Raw genomic sequence first — 15,653 nt, 5'->3', positions numbered from 1 at the left:
AGGGGGACAAGATGGGCCGGAACCCCTTCCCGCTCGGTGGCTATGCAAGTCCTCAGGCGCCAGCTTTGAGGCCAGTGATTCAGCTCCTGCTTTGTGCAGGGGCAAGTCACAAAATGGAAATCAAGGCTTCGGGCAAAAAGAACACCCAGAAAATTGCCCCGTCCTACCCAGCCGCCATCTGCCCAGATGACAGACAGCCACCCTGGGCCTCTGGGCCAGCCCAGGGCGGAGCAGTCCAATTCTCCAGAAACTGGGAGGTAGGTGCCCCCGGAGGTCAGCAGCATGACTCCAGACAAGCACAGCTGGAGAGGCCAACATGCGAGAAAACCCAGTGGCCACCAGGGGGCAGCAGCAGTGTGCCCACAGAAGGTGATATCCCTAGGCTGCCACGGTGTGTCTACTCACAGGGGCGCTGCTGGACCGGGCTGTGGCTACTCAGGTCGTGCACGATGCAGTTGTCAGCCTCAGGGTCAGGCATCGTGTGCTGAAGAGGCAAGCCAAGACCTAGTGAGCCAAGCCCATGGGCAGGTGGGCTCACTCCCATCACTCAGCCCAGCCTCCTTACCTGGGTAGCACCCTCCTCCTTGGTGGCTGCACCCCTGGCCTTGTCCTGGGGCCAGTGGTCCACCTCAGTCAGCTCCACCTCCCGCTCCTCGACACCCTCAGCCGCCACCTTTTTCTGCAGAGACCAGAGCAGAGCTCAGTCCCCCACCTGCCCGAGAGCCATGGCCTGACGGGGGATGGGGTGTCCAGAGGAGTGAGACAGGGGAGCGCTGGCCCTGGGCGCCCACCTGGCCTGGGGGGTGGTGTGTGCGGAGCTTCAGGAGTGAGGTCACAGTGTAGTACAGGAGCAGCAGGATCCCGGGGCTCACGTACACGGGCCAGTCGTGGCTGGTGTTGAGGGCCAGAGCGTTGGAACTGGAGCAGTTCGTGTGGGCCACGAAGTCCTTAAGACCGAAAACCCTGCCGAGAAAAGGCATGGCACTGACCTCTGGCCGGGAGGAGGGCAGGGATGAGGGGGCAGAGCAGAACCTGTTCAGATGAGCCCTCACCTGGCCCAGATGCCAGCAGGTGGGAGCATGTCCTGGGCGAAGGGCATCTGGTAGCAGTAGAGGCAGATGAGGTGACCGGCGCCAAAGCAGCCCACCATGACGCAGAGTGTGCTGAAGCCCAAGTGGCTGATGGGAAAGTGGCAGGCCCACCAGGTGCAGATGCCCAAGAAGAACAGGAAATAGACGCTGGAGAAGGCCGAGGGGTGGGCAATGCCTGCAGAACCGGACAGAGGCATGCAGGGTCATGCTTGGCCAGGGCGGGGTGACCTCTGTCTCACTGGTCAGCAGGGAACTCGGCAGGTGTGAAAACCCCTCCTGGTGTGACGTTCGGTGCTGGGATCCCCGCTCCCAGCCCAGTGGGTACCTGCCAGCGCGAGCAGCACGAGGGCCAGAGTCCGCCCAGCAGCCACTAGCAGCCAGTGAGCTGTGATCCGGAACCGGGCAGCCAGCCTCGACTTCCGCGTGGGGGCCAGCACAGGGGCTCCCTGCAGCCCCACCGGGGAGCCGGTGTCCACTTCCCTGTCATCGTCTTCCTGCCACGGTCACAGAGAGGGATGGAGGTCAGGGGCATGGCACTCAAGCCACCAGCGCCAAGGGGCTGCGAACCTGAGTGTGGACTTGTGCTGCCCTTCTTGCCCAAAGCCCACTCACTGCCTTCCCACTGCCTCACCCAAGTTCACAGCCCTGCAGGCCTTCCTGGAGGCAGCCAGCCCAACCCCAAAACACGCTCCTGCCAAGCCCTGGCACACACGATGACTGACCGTGCGGGCTGACCGTGGACTATTCTAGAACCACTCAAGGGCCTCTTCTTTGTCTCCCATCTAAGTTGTCACAGATTTCTGCATGAATCTGCGAAGCCCCTGGCCCTGCTCAGTTGGTTCCTGGGAGGCCTGCGAGGAGCCCATGCCTTCCTGCCTCGTCCTGGCTCTCCCTGATGTCCAGGAAACAGCTGTTCCAGGAAGCCTCGAGCTCGGCCACAGGAAGCAGGGTTTTTGGAAAAAGGAAACCAGTATGTGCACATGTGCACTTCACTGCCCAGTTAGAGAGAACCTTCCACGGCTACACTTGGTTCCAGGGGCTGAACCAGCACTTTCCTATAAGTAAAGAAGCAGCGGCTCAGAGGAGACCCCAAATTACGTAGCTGTTTGCATCCTGCTCCCTCTCCACTGCCCAGGGGGCCTCCAGAGAACGAGGGATAGACCCCAGGGGTGTGGCCAGGTGCAAGGGTCTCCTGGGGCCCCCAACAGCTCTTCTGGAAGCCAACTGCCCAGGAAGACACAGGATGACCCTTCCAGGCCTCCCCTGCCCATGGTGGGGCCAGAGATCCAACAGGGCCTGCTTCCTGTGGCCCTAGCTCCAGGCTTCCTGGAACGGAGCTGTTTCCTGGACATCAGGGAGAGCCAGGACGAGGCAGGAAGAGCATGGGCTCTGTGTCGATGCCCAGGCCCTGCCCCAGGTCCTCATCTGCAAAATGCACGCCCTGCCTGTGCCTTTTCCAGCCACTGAGGCAGCACTAGGCATCTGGGCTGAGAGCACAGGCTCTGGCAGCAGGTGACCCGGTCACATCCCAGCTCCGGGGTCTCATATGTGCAGCCTTGAGCAAGTCACCTAACCTGAGTGTTTCCCTGTCCATCAAATGTGGGTGGGGACCAGACAGGAGAGATGAACCAGACAGGTCCTGTCTTCACAGAGCCTGGGGGGTGGGGTGAGGAGGCCCCAGGGAGGTGTGGGTTGTGCCTGAAAGGAGGGGAGGGGCAAGCCAGGAGAATAGGCTACAGGCTATTTAGAACCCTGGGTACCAGAGCAGGGCCCTGAGTTGGAACTTGTAACCGGGGTTCCCTCCAGACCCCAGAATGCAGAAGTTGGAGGCCCCAGATAGCCTGGAAGGGAAAGACGGCTGCTAGAAGGTGGGGCAGCCAGGCCTGAGCTCACCCGCCCACAGCCTGGCCCAGGCCCTGGGAAAGCTTCTGAGAAGGTCTGTGAAAATGAGCATATCTGGGAGTGGAAAAAACAGAGGCGGCAGCTGGGAGAAAGACAGGTGTTGGGGGCTCCGTGTGGTGTCCAGCCTGGCCAGGCCTGGCTCCCGCCCCGACTCAGCTCCCACAGGCCATCCCGGGGAGCAGGGCAGAAACGTCCCCTCATCTCCCACCAAGGCCCATCTCCCCCCCGCAGAGCATGCATGCACACGGGTATGACAATCAGGACACGTGCACGTCCAGATTGTGTGCACCGTGTGTGCGTGGGCTGTTCCCAGCTCTGGGCTTTAAACCTGGCTTTGCTTTGAGGTCTGCCTACACCCGTAGCCCCTGGGTTGGCAGGATGGCACAGCTCTATGCTGTGGAGGACACTTGGATGAAGGTGACATTTCCTGGTTGCCCAGCAGACCAGAGCCCAGCCCCGATGGGCAGCATGGAGTGAGGGGCTGACCCCTCCTGCCCACCCACAGATTTCTGGAATAATCCAGCCCCTTCCCGGCAAAGCTGTTCCAGGAAGCCCTGGATCCACTAATGAGGAAACCAGAGGCAGCCTGGCCCATGCGCACACTGTGCCCACGTGCTCCTGTGGGGAAGGTGAGGGCCAACTCTGCTGGGAGGGGGCCCCAAGAGCAGGGAGGAGGGAAGTCCCAGCCCTGGCTCAACCCCCCACAAAGGCCTGGAAAAGCCACTCAATCTCCAGGTCCCTCTAAAACGTTGGTGCTGGCCTTGCCCCACGGATGGGGTAGCAGCGGGCGGGACAATAGGCTGGGTGAGCTGCAGGCTGACTCCCCCTGACCTGCTGGCTCCCCTCCACGGGCTCTTCTGTAGGTCGAGGCCCTCATGGCCCATGAGCCTTAGCTATTGAACAAAGGGATGCTGGGGATTGGGAGCGGGGGCGTTGAGAGCCTGTGGCCCCCAGGAGGTTCTTATGCCGGGACCCCTGCACAGTCACAGATCCCGCCCAGCCCTCAGACCAGGCCCTACTGGAGGGAGGGCCCAGGCAGGGACCCCAGCATCATACCCTGCCCAAGGCAAGACCCCCTAACCTAGGGCAAAGCCCTCCAAGGACAGTGTCTGGCTTAGGGCCTTGCCGGCCTGAGCCTACGCAGCCCCCACCTTGCCCACAAGCCCACGGATGCTGCTATGGATGTGGCTTCTCAAACATCCACCCTGTGTCCATCAGTCCATCTGTCTGTCAGTCCCTAGGTCTCCCTGATGGTTGGTGCAGACCTTCCTCCAGCACTGCTGACTCCCTCCTGCCCTGTGGACCCAAAGAATCTCCTCCAGGATGGTCCCTAAGGGCACGGACACTGTCTGGGTGCCCCGCAGGGTCCTCTAAGAGGGGCCCTGCCAGGACCATGCCACATCGCTAGAGCCCCCCTCCATGAGACATGCATCTTCTCTCCCCTCTGGTATCCCGTCTTTTCATAATTAGCACATATTCACTCTTACAAATAAAATTCCACATTTGTTAAAATAGAAATAAAGAGATAAGTAGTCCTCAACTGTCCGATCCCAGCTCTAGAATGCCCCTCCCCCCACATGCGCATTCTGCCCGCCACAGCTCACCGGCTCCTGGCAGGGCTGGCTCCGCCGGGCTTCCCGTGTGAGACGCCGACAGAGGCCAAGGCACACAGCAGAGACCACCAGGATGCCCAGGTCGGGGGCCACCAGCCGCACGGCATTGGGGATGTCCTTCAGGTCCAGCCTGTGAAGGGCAGGAGAGTCCATTGGTCAGCCCAGGAGGGCGGGTGCCAGCAGGGAGGATGGGGGCCCTCCCCCTGGGCCTGGAAATCCCAGATGGAGGCAGAGGGGGTCTTACCTCGTGACCCCGACAAGTCGGGACAGGTTCTCCCAGTGGCTGCCTGCGGAGAAAGGCACAGGGGAACCGGGTCAGGCGGGTGGGCTCTGAACACCCCCTCCTGTCACCAGGAGGCCCTGGGAGCCCCAGAGGCACGGAATGCCTGGTCTCCAGGGCACCTGTTCCTGGTATCAGGGATGCTCAAAAACAGTCTTTACTGATAGGGAAACTGAGGCCCAGCCAGGAAAGCCAGGTGGAGCAAAGGCCCTTCAGTTCTGCCCGGCAGGGCCCCAGTGGCTGGGCGGCTGGGCCAGGCTCTCGGACCCATCAGCAGAGCAGGCTGCTCCTTGGGGGCTGGAATGGGGAGGCCTGGTCTCAGAGCCACCAGGACCAGTGCAAGGCACCTGACTTCCCTCCAGTTTCTAACGTGCAGGCGGGGCACATTCATCACAGAATGAATGGGAAGTCGGTGCGACGCCCGGCCTGCCATGTGGGACCTGGAGGGAGACCCTAGCCAGGCGGAAGGACTGGGAGCCTAGGGCTCCCTCGCCTGAGGGCTGGGGTGTTGACGCCAATGGAGCTGGAGGGCTGGGGGCCAGCTGGCGATACCGGCCGCGGGAGAAAGGGCACAGGCAGTGAGTCTCCAACCCCAGCAGGGGAAGAAGATGCTGACAGAGGGGAGGACCTGGGAGACCAGGGCTGCCCCAAGAGCCGGACTCCAGCCCAGCCCCACGGTCGGCCATTACTGGGGCACTTTACTTGGGCCGTCTCGGCTGGACATAAATCAGACAGGCACCTGGATGGCCCTTATTAGGCAAAGCCTGGGTGAGACAGGGCAGCCAACCTCCCAAGGAGACCTGAGGTGCCTGCAGGGCTGCGGTGGCTCTCTCTCCCCTCCAGCCTCCAGTTAGCCACTAGCTCTGCCCCAGGCCTGCTGCTCCAGGCCCCACTTCCCCACCCTCTCAGTAACTCACAGTTCGACCCCAGAAACTGGTCCAGGCCAGGCACAGTGTGTAGGCATATCTGGAAGGTAAGGTGGGCTGCCAGGAAGAGGAGGCTGAGGACCAACAGCGCTCGGAGGAGACGGCCAGTGTGACCTGTGGGCAGAGAGAGAGGGGTGAGGCCAGCCCTGAGCCAGGGCCCGTCAGCCAGCCCTGGACACACCCCGACTGTGCCATGGGGTCTCGGGGGGCCATCGGCAGTTGCTCTCATGCAGTGCTCTGTACCATCTCACTGACCACTCACAAGGGCCCCATGGTTGGGCACTATCATGAATCCCAATTTATGGACACAAACGAGGTGACGTGACTCCCAGTCACAAAGCAGGGAAAAAGGGCACAGCACAGCAGCCCGCCTGCTGCCTGGGGCTGTGGGACAGTTGGGGGCAGGAGCCAGCACCGAAAGGAAAGGCCCCCACACTTTCCTTGTGGGTGTTTCCTTGTCCATCACATGTCGGTGGGTGGTTTGTTCACGTGTCCAGCAAACACGTGTGTCACTGCTTGGCCTTGGCCACAGAGTGTGACTTCACCCCCCGTGTGGACTGAAAACATAACCAGGATTGATGGGTGGAGGGGGGCGGGGCTGGGAACCTGGCTCTTCAAGCAGAGCGGGGACAGCCTCGCTCTCCTGGGGTGTCATGGAGCTAAACGCCCCCAATGTGTGTGTGGAACGAGTCACTGCATAAAGGAATGAAGCTGCCGCATGCCGGTGCCTGCTGGGCCAGGTAGGGCTGAGCGCCTCACAGGCCTTACTTCACCATCCCGGGGCCCACCTGTGGGAAGGCCCTGAGGAGACCAGGGCTGCCCAAGAGCCGGACTCCAGCCCAGACCCACGGTCGGTCATTACTGGGCACTTTACTTGGGCCACCTCGGCTGGACATAAATCACAGGCACCCGGATGGCCCCTGTGTGGGGGAAGCCAAGGCAGAGCTGGGCCCAGGAGCCCTGAGCGCAGGTAGGAGCAGCCTCAACAAGTGCCCTCTCCCCTCCTCACACCTGCGGGCCGGGCAAACACAAACAGGGCTCAGCCCCCCAGGCGGGAGTCCTTGGCTGCAGGAAGGGGCTGGGCAACCCACTCTGCAGAGGCCAGCACCACAGACCTCCACTCGGTTCTCACTGTGGCACTCTGAGCTCTGAATCTGGGGTTCAGGACACCAGCTGTGCCAGCCCCTGACCTTTTGGCAGGAGCCCCCAGGCCCTCACCCCTGCTGGCGGGCTGCTTTGCTAACAACAACTTGCAGAGCAGCTGCCCCTCTGTCAGCTGCAGGGGGACAGTTGGAGTCACCATTAAACCAGCTCTTTTTCTCCTGCCCAGAGGCTGGCAAGCAGAGGGCCCATGTCCCTTTTGCTCACTGTCTTTCAGCACAATCACTATTTGTTGAACAGACTCAGAGCTCCCCATCTCCCCTCCCCCAGGGCTGGCCCAGCAGGTGGCACTTCTGGAGTGACATGTGGGCGCCCATGGTGAAGGACGAGTCCGTCATCATTCACTCGCTGTCTTGCCTGATTTTACCAAGGGAAGCTGGAATCAGAGAGGGCACGGGGCGCCATGGGGCAGCCCAGAGAGGCACCAGGCAGGTCCTAGACAGCTTCTTTGCCTCACTCATTTCGAGGTCCCTCCCAGCCCTGACATTCGGACCCTTGGATTACAGCCTCTGACCTGCAGCAGGCAGGGGTGAGCAAGGAGAGCAGGGTGGAGCTGGTGGAAGAAACCGCCCACTGGCAGGAAGGAGAAATGGAAAATGAATGGGAGAGTCTGGCCCTGGGCCCTGGCTGGGCCCCTCTGCTCACAGCCTCAGGCCAAGAGGAGGGAAAGGCCACAGGCCTCCCTGCAGGAGGACCGAGCTGCCAGTGGGGCGTTGTGCAGGGTTCCTCGCTACCAGGAACCCACAGGAGCCACAGGGTGAGGAGCAGAGCTTCCCCGCCACTTCTCAGCCTCCCCTCTGCCTGCCTCACCTGCACGCTTCTTCTCCTGCAGGTCCGGGAAGTCCCAATGGGTGACATGGTGGGAGGGCGCCTGCCCAGGGCCACCCCGTCCATTCCATGGACTCACCCTGCTCCCAAGCCATGAAGACCTGAGGCTGACCTTGCGGTGCTATCAAGACTGATGGGCTCCTGGCGCACGCCAAGGCCTGAAGGTCAGGGAGGGAAGCACCAGGCCTCAGGCCCGTCAGCAGGAGAGTGACATGACCGCCCACCTGGCTCGCGCCTGACAGCCTTCCTATCCCGCACCCAGGGCATCGCCTGGCAGGCACAGCACATGTCAGCACTTCCCACCGTCTTGCCCTCCCCTTCCCAGTTCATTTCTCAGTTGGCTGCAGGGTCTTGGAACTGCCTGGCCCCCTATCTGGCACTCAACACACCGCCTATCAAAGCTGGGCTGCTCTCCCACCTGCCCAAGCCCAACTAAGCTGGGAGCGGCGAGTCCCCTGGGCCTGGGAATTCACATGTGGATGGCGGGCAGCAGGGATGAGCCAACCCACAGGGCAGCTCTGGCTCTGGGTAGGCAGGGGATCAGGCAGGTGAGGGATTCCTGTATCTGCTCAGGAGGGAAGAGGGGTGCAGCCGGGGCCCATCCCATTACAGATGTTGAAAACGGATCCCTGTAGACTCCGAGGTTCAGCCCTGAGTATCAGGAACGGCTGCCATTAGCGGGTGAAGGAGAAGGGAGCTGGGGGAGTCGGGAGGAGGCTCATCTGTTACAGCCACTGGGAGGTGCTGCCTGCCCTCGCCCCTGGGAACCTTCTGTCACTCACTTGCCACGCAAGGTTCACACAGGCAGGGAGCACCATGGAAGGACAAGGCCCTGCCCTTGCAAGGCAGGTGCCCCCACCTTTGTGCCTGGCAAGGGGGTGGTTGGGCACAAAAAATGCCCATCCTGCAGGGGCTGGAGCTCCCACTTAGGGTTTTACACTCAGGCAGGAAACTCCAGAGAAACAGGAAGAGGGGCTAGGAGGCTGTGGCCCAGGACCGGGGGGAGGGCTCCTCCCAGAGAGGGGCTTGTAAAGGAGCATCTGTCTGACCTAGACAGGGAGCCCCCCAAATCGGCTGATGGTGGCTGCTCAGTCTGCAAAGGCTCCAGAGGGTCCTCAGCAGGGTCCTGACTCCCACTGCCCATCCAGCCGCAGTTCATGGACCCCTGGCCTTCCACCCTCGTATTCCCTCTGAACTGCCGTCCACAAGGCCCGGCTCACACTGCCCTCTTTGGGGCAGCCCAGTCCCTTGCAGATGTGGTGCCAGCCCTGGGCCAAGCTCCTGGGCTGTGATGAGACTCCCCACCCCCCCCACACACAATGTGGGCAAGAGCCAAGCAAGGTGGGTGGGGTATGCGTGGGGACCCCTCGGGGTGGCACAGGGGTGTTCCAGGAAGTGCTTTGAGAAGCCAAGGGAAGGGGCATCTTCCAGTTGTCCAAGGTCCCATCTCATCCAGGAGGGCCCAGAGAGGCGGGGCAGAATGGAGACAGGGCAGGGGCAAACCAAAGTCTGAACAACGAGGCTGGGGGCCATCATCTGCTCTCTGAGAGCTGGGCAGGATGATGGGAATTACACACGGGGCCCCTCATCCCATCATCCAACAGACGTTAGGGATCCTCAGGTGCGCTGCTCTGCGACATGGACCAGAAAGGGTCCTCAGCCCTTCACACATCACCTGAGTCAGGGCAAAGCCCTGAGGCCCACAGGGCAGGGCAGCATGAGGGGTCTTGTCCTAAGGCAGGAATGGGCTCCTTGAGTCCCTACATGTTAATCTGGTCATGGGGAGCTGACCCTCGGTCTCCCTGAAGCTTCTGTTGCACCTCCGCCCTGCGGTGACCTCCATGGCACATGGCCCGCGCCCACCAGCCCTGCCCCTGCTTGGCAGCCCCTAGTGGCCAATGAAAGAATTGGAACTTCCTGAGGAAACGGGCAACACCTCTGGGATCCTCCCCTTCCTGCACCGAAGCTCCACCCTGGCTCCCCGTGGTCAGGCGATGCCCATGTGGGGATGGGGCCAGGGATCAGCGCCTATGGGCCGGGCAGCTTCAGACCTCATCCAGGTGCCAGCGCCAAGGCCAGGCCATACAACTCAGGAACCCGGGGCCAGGCGCTCAGGCATGGGCAGGCCTCCCACCTTCCTCTTTCCCGCCCAGAAAAGCCCACAGTCTCCCTGTCCCTGAAAGGCCTCTAAGGCCCATAGATGGCCTGACAGAGGCCAGGAGGGAGGTCTCCTAGCGCCTAACCCTCCCCAATCCGGACTGCTCCTGCCTCGGCCCTGGCGGGAACATGCACTCCCTCCGCTACAGATCAGAGGAGGGTGTTTCCTGTCACATAAGGGCATGAAATATTTACTGAAATATTTACAGGACAAGCAGCTTTGAGCTGAGGGCCTGGGAACAAACAGAACTGGCTCCACAGAGAAAAGAGAATGGCATGGGTGGCAGACTCTGCCCGGCAGACCCTCTCCCTTGGGGAGGGGAGGGAAGAGAAGGGAAGGAGAGGGGAGGGGGGCCAGCTGGCCTGAGCTGGGAGTCTGGGGCAGACTGCTGAGTCAGCCTGGGAGGGGTCTGGCTTTGTCCCCAGCAGCTCCCAGCCTGTGCCTGTCTGGGCCCCTCCCCTTCCCGCACCTGAACTAACCCTGTGTTCTAAGACGGACCAGAGCCCTCTGCAAACACCCCAGCAAGGAGGCAGCCTGATGGGGCGGTTAGAGGCAGTGTGACAGGCCAGGGAGGGGGACCTGTCCCCTCTGGGAGGCAGAATGCTTCCTCTTGGGACATCCTAGCACAGTGCCTGGGCCCTGTGGGACAGTTTCCTTACACAGTGAAGGGGAATCAGATTGCCAGGCAACTGACCGTAAAACAGGCTGATCATGGGTCCCTGGGTGGGCCCTAACCCTGGGAGAGGGGCAGGAGGGTCGGAGTCAGGGTGATGGAGTGACAACTGAGCAGCCATTGCTGCCTGGAGGATGGAGAGAGGAGACGAGGGACAAGAAGCAGGAGGCCCGCACTCACCCCTCCCCTCTGACACGGGTGCTGAGATGGGACAGCCTGTCTGCTCCCAGCCCCTCTTGGATGGGTCCCTGCTGTGGGCCGCACTGTCCCAGCCCTCCAGTGGGCACAGCTCCCTGATGGGTTTTCCCACATCTGTCTGTGTGGCGGGCACAGGAGACTGAGACAGCGTCCGCCCTCCAGAGCTCAGGACCTAGAGCCTCCCCCCAGCTGTGCCGTGATGCCCGGACTACGAGGTGGTCGGAGGTGCACCGAGGCCCTGGAGTGCTGGGTGAACACGGATGGAGCCTGCCTATGACTGGGGGCAGGGAGAGCCAATGTGCTTGCTGGACTTTAGGGCTAGAGCCTCGCTGGGTGAGGGGATGCATGGATGGTGCTGGGACAGGGTAGGGGATGGGAGAACAAGTGGTGGGAAGACTGGCCAGCCCACAGCCCTGGACCTGAGCCTCAGGGTCAGGGGACTCCACCCAGTGATCCTCCATTACCTTCAGCAAGCCCCTGTAACACACGGTCAGAAAAGAGATTCTGAAGTTAGCAGGGGTCGATGATGAAAAGGAGACCTGGGACCACTCAGGCGTTACCCACAGCTGTTAAACCACAGAAGTTCTTTGCTGCCCAGGGTTTCTGAGGAGGACCCAACACCTCCCTCCCTCTGGGTGCCTGGGCTGTACATGGACAGAGAGCTCTGAGCCCCGAGCCTCCCCCTCCAGGCAGGAGCCACTGCCTGGCCCTTACCTCGGATGCTGTGCCGGGAGGGGCCCGGGAACCAGGGCAGTAGCAGCAGGAACAGCAGGTAGACCAGCGAGAGCGCGTTGGAGCGGAGCAGGCAGGCTGCAGAGGGAGACACATGGTTAGCAGGGCTGCACGCAGGGGAACGGCCAGCCCCATGCCCTCACCTTGTCCCCCGACAAAGCCTCCTGAACATCATCCCCCAAACTTCACCCCCCAGAATACTGCCTTCCAGAACACTGCCCCCCTATCCATGCTTGTCATTCCTGTGAGGCTGCTCATGCCCTGCATATACCGGCCACCCTGTTCATCATGATGTCACCTGTCCCTTGGGACTCATATGCTGTCACACTGTGTCGAGACAACATGCCACCTGTTCCTTAGTGCACGTCCACTGTCACACTGTGTCCCCAGACAACACGGGACACTTTCCGTCACTCGGCGCATGCACGCTGCCACTCGGCCCTTCCAGTAGTCTGCTCGCCACCGTTACATGTTGGGGATTGTCCCTGCGGAAACCTGTGGTTCTCATCGTGTCTGTGTGTCTCAGGCACACACCACAAAGCCCTATCCATCCTCCTGTGGGCAGACACACGTGGTGACTGATCTCCTAGTTTGCTTTTTCTCCTTTAAAAAATTTTATACTTTTAATGAACATACAGCACACTTGGCTTTTGGGGTCCAGCTCCCTGAACCTTCACTTGTGCAAAGCCATGGGGACTCGCCCGTCGCTGGACTAGTCTCTGTGGCTGTGCCTTCCACAGCACATGGCACGTCACATGCGTGAACTGCCCAGCACGGAGCGCTTGGTCTGGCTCCCACCCGTCTCTGTGTCATTAGCTCGCTCCTGCCTTTCCTCTTATTAATCCAACCTGCCTCTCCGCCCTATGGGTACTTTCCTGAGTCTCACCCTGTTTGACACTCTTAATAAAGTGCAGCAGGGTGTCTGGGCGACCTCCCTGCCCCCAGGAATTGCGGGTGATCAGGAGATAATGGGGAGATGCTGCCCGCTCGAAGCAGGTCTCATCACAGGAATTGTGGGCCCACCTGGTCTTTCCAGGGGTGCCCGAGAGGCGCCGCACACTGCCCAAGGGGGCCAGCAGCACATGGGCACCACTGGTGAGGCCCCCAGGACTGGAGCCCCCTCTGCCTGCTCTACTCCTCAAGTGGCACCGATAGTGAACAGGCCGAGACTGACCCAGCCCTGCCCACCAGGCCCCGGAGGACAGCACAGAACTTGGCAGGTGCCGGTACCCACCACAAATCTGTGCCCTCCTTGTCAGCCCAGCCCCATGGCCCAGATGTCTGTGGCTGAGCAGAGGGACCTGACTCCTCCTTCCCACTGGGGGAGGTGGCAGGGCCAGGTGTGATGTGATAAAAACAAGCCAGGGCCAGGTCGTCTCCCCAGGAACAGAAGGGACCAGGATAACAGGCCTCTGTACCCCACCCATACCTTCCAAGCACGGGGGTCCCCTGGGGGTGCGACCCTGGCCTCGCCTGCTCCACGGCCTCTAGCTGCCCTGATCGCTGTGACCTTCCCAGGGTCTTCCAGAGACAAGGGCATCTGAACCAGGCCGAGGGCAGTGCTGCTGCAGAGGTGGCACCATTTGCTGCCAGTCACTAGCTGGGGATGATGGCTTCCCCGCCTGTGCTAGGAAGGTTTGGTTCTTGGGGACCATGCTGCTGGGACAGGCTGGAGCTGGACTCCCTCGGTGGTCTCACCACAGAGGCAGGGACAAAGGAGGAACTCCTCCTTGAAGAACTCAGACCCCCTGCCAACTCTCACCCCCAAGCTCTCGGCCCCTGTGGGCAGCTCGCGCTCTTCAGGCCTGTCCGGCATCTGTACGATGGGGTTAAAACTACTTGCCCAAAGCGTCGTCAGGAGGGTTAAACTGAATCACAGATGTGAGGGGCCAAGGGCAGGGCTGAGCTGCAGGGCTTAGTTCCCTCCTACCTACCCCCTGACTAAGCCCCTTCTATCACCCCAGCAACATGGAAACCCAGAATCACATGGTCAGCGCTATGGTCACAAGCTCCGGGTGGCCCGTCTCCCTTTCTGGACACTGCAGCATGCTCCCAGGCCCTGGGGAGCTGTCCCCAAAGTTAAGATGCCTCCTCCTTCCATTACACACACTAGCTATAGTGATCAGCTCAACTCTAAATCTAAAGTTTTTCAATTTTCATTTTTAAAAAATCAATCTGATCTGGCCCAAGAGGCAGAAGGGAAATGCATGTGACCAAAGGGCTTCTGAAGTCCCTGTGTGCTTTCCAGAGCTGCACTCTTCAGGCCCCGGAGCACTGCCTCTTTCCCCACCCCAGTGCCAGCCCCAGGCTTGTCCCCGAGAGCTGGCACCCCACCCCTCTGTACCTGCTGGCGAGAGCCTCTCCAGCCAGGTGATATCCATCCACCCAGCCGTTCGTTCACCCAGTCCTTCATCCACCCACCCACCTATCTGTCAGAGTAACTCTCTCCTGAGAACCTATTCTGCAGGTCCCTGCCCTCGGGCACTCATGTTCTGATCTGCCAGGGACGCCAGACACTGAGCAAGTATACACACACCAAGGATGGCATCAAAAGCCTATGACAGGGGATCTGATGTGAAGTAGGCACCAGGGAAGCTCCTGGAGGCAGGGGGACAGCTCTGAGGAGGAGGGACAGGTCCTCACCGCCACAAATCTGCAGGCTCCGAGCTCTGTAAGAGGGCCCGAGGCTGGGCAGGGGGAATGCAGTTAGTGTTTAACGGTGCAGAGTTCCAGTTTAGGCTGACGACAAAGTCCTGTAGATGGATGGTGGTGATGGTGGTACAATACTGAGAGCATACTTAAATATGTGTGTGTGTGTGAGAATGTATCTATAATGATAAAAGCATAATATGCTAATTAGATCAGACGGCCAAACGACCTTCTGGATGACATTCCAGACAACCTTCCAGACGAAGCCGGGGCTGCGAGGGCAGAGCCCCCTGCATGAATTTCGTGCATCGGGCCTCTAGTGTATATATGTGTGTGTGTGTGTGTGTGTGTGTGTGTGTGTGTGTGTGTGTGTGTGTGTGTGTGTGTGTATACAGTAACTGATTTCAGAGAGGAAGGGAGATGGAGAGAGAGATAGAAACATCAATGATGAGAGAAAATCACTGATCGGCTGCCTCCTGCATGCTCTCCATGGGGATTGAGCCCACAACCTGGGCATGTGCCCTTGACAGGAATCGAACCCGGGACCCTTCATTCCACAGGCCGACACTCTATCCACTGAGCAAAACCGGCTAGGGCCTGAGAGCTTACTTAATGCCACTGAATGTACATTTGAAAATGGTTAAGATTGTAAGTTTTATGTTATGTGTATTTTACCAAAATAAACAAATAGCCCCTGAAATCAGTGAAGGATTTCAGAAACCAGAGCCCGGGGGGCAGGGGCTAGCCCGAGCCCGACTGCTGCTGCCAGTGGAGCCGCGACCAGGCCTCCCCATCCTCTCCCCCCGTCCCAGGCTGGACAGGAAGAAAAGAATCTCTGAGAAGCTGTTTGCCAAAATTGGGAAATGAGAGACGAAGAATCTGAGGGAGCAGGGCCAGAGGGGAGTGTGTAGGAAGTACTTTGGACAGACTGCACGTCAGCCCCATGCAGGGTGCATGGGCTGCTGCCCCCACCCTGGGAGGGATCCACATGGGCCTAGCATTGGGCCTGCCCTGGAGTGGGTAACAATGCCCCCCACAGAGTCATTCATTCTTTCACTCATTCATTCACCACACAGCTGACCTGCCCCTTGGAAGACACTGCCAAAGCTCCAGGGGCACATCAGACAGTTAGACAGAGGAAGGCAATGCGTGCCTGAGGTGAGAGTCTCCACCCACACAGATGAGGAAACTGGGCCTCCAGCCCTCCTAGAGGCCCCGGGATGTCTCGGAGTGCAGCCTGCCCAAGCCCAGCTCCCCCAGAAATAGGCGGTGAGATGGGCCGGCCCTGGCTGGTCTTCCTGACTCCATCTTCTGCCATAAGCCTAGCCAGGAAGCCGGCACTGGGCAGGCGGGTGGCGCCCAGACAGCCCCAGACACTGGCCTACTGGACAAGAGCTGAAGAAGCTGGCGGCTGGCTCCCAGTCCCAGCAGAGTAGGCTGGG

At 60.5% G+C, this 15,653-nt stretch overlaps 1 protein-coding gene across 1 annotated transcript in view; it reads right to left on the bottom strand.

Annotated features, from left to right (window-relative positions):
• Positions 1-15,653, bottom strand: part of PIEZO1 (piezo-type mechanosensitive ion channel component 1) — a 50,147-nt gene that overhangs the window by 18,129 nt on the left and 16,365 nt on the right. The window contains exons 5-14 of the mRNA XM_014536787.1: positions 14,099-14,117; positions 11,545-11,640; positions 5,804-5,926; positions 4,851-4,893; positions 4,598-4,736; positions 1,417-1,588; positions 1,053-1,266; positions 792-963; positions 566-679; positions 406-484 (exon numbers count right to left, since the gene is read on the bottom strand). Coding sequence (XP_014392273.1) covers positions 406-484; positions 566-679; positions 792-963; positions 1,053-1,266; positions 1,417-1,588; positions 4,598-4,736; positions 4,851-4,893; positions 5,804-5,926; positions 11,545-11,640; positions 14,099-14,117 — 1,171 coding nt within the window. The remainder of the gene's footprint in view (positions 1-405; positions 485-565; positions 680-791; positions 964-1,052; positions 1,267-1,416; positions 1,589-4,597; positions 4,737-4,850; positions 4,894-5,803; positions 5,927-11,544; positions 11,641-14,098; positions 14,118-15,653) is intronic.

Source organism: Myotis brandtii, unplaced genomic scaffold, assembly GCF_000412655.1.
Source record: "Myotis brandtii unplaced genomic scaffold, ASM41265v1 scaffold165, whole genome shotgun sequence".
Lineage (NCBI taxonomy): Eukaryota > Metazoa > Chordata > Mammalia > Chiroptera > Vespertilionidae > Myotis > Myotis brandtii.
The sequence above is the reverse complement of the archived record's forward strand: the minus strand, read 5'-3'. Positions and strand labels throughout refer to the sequence as shown.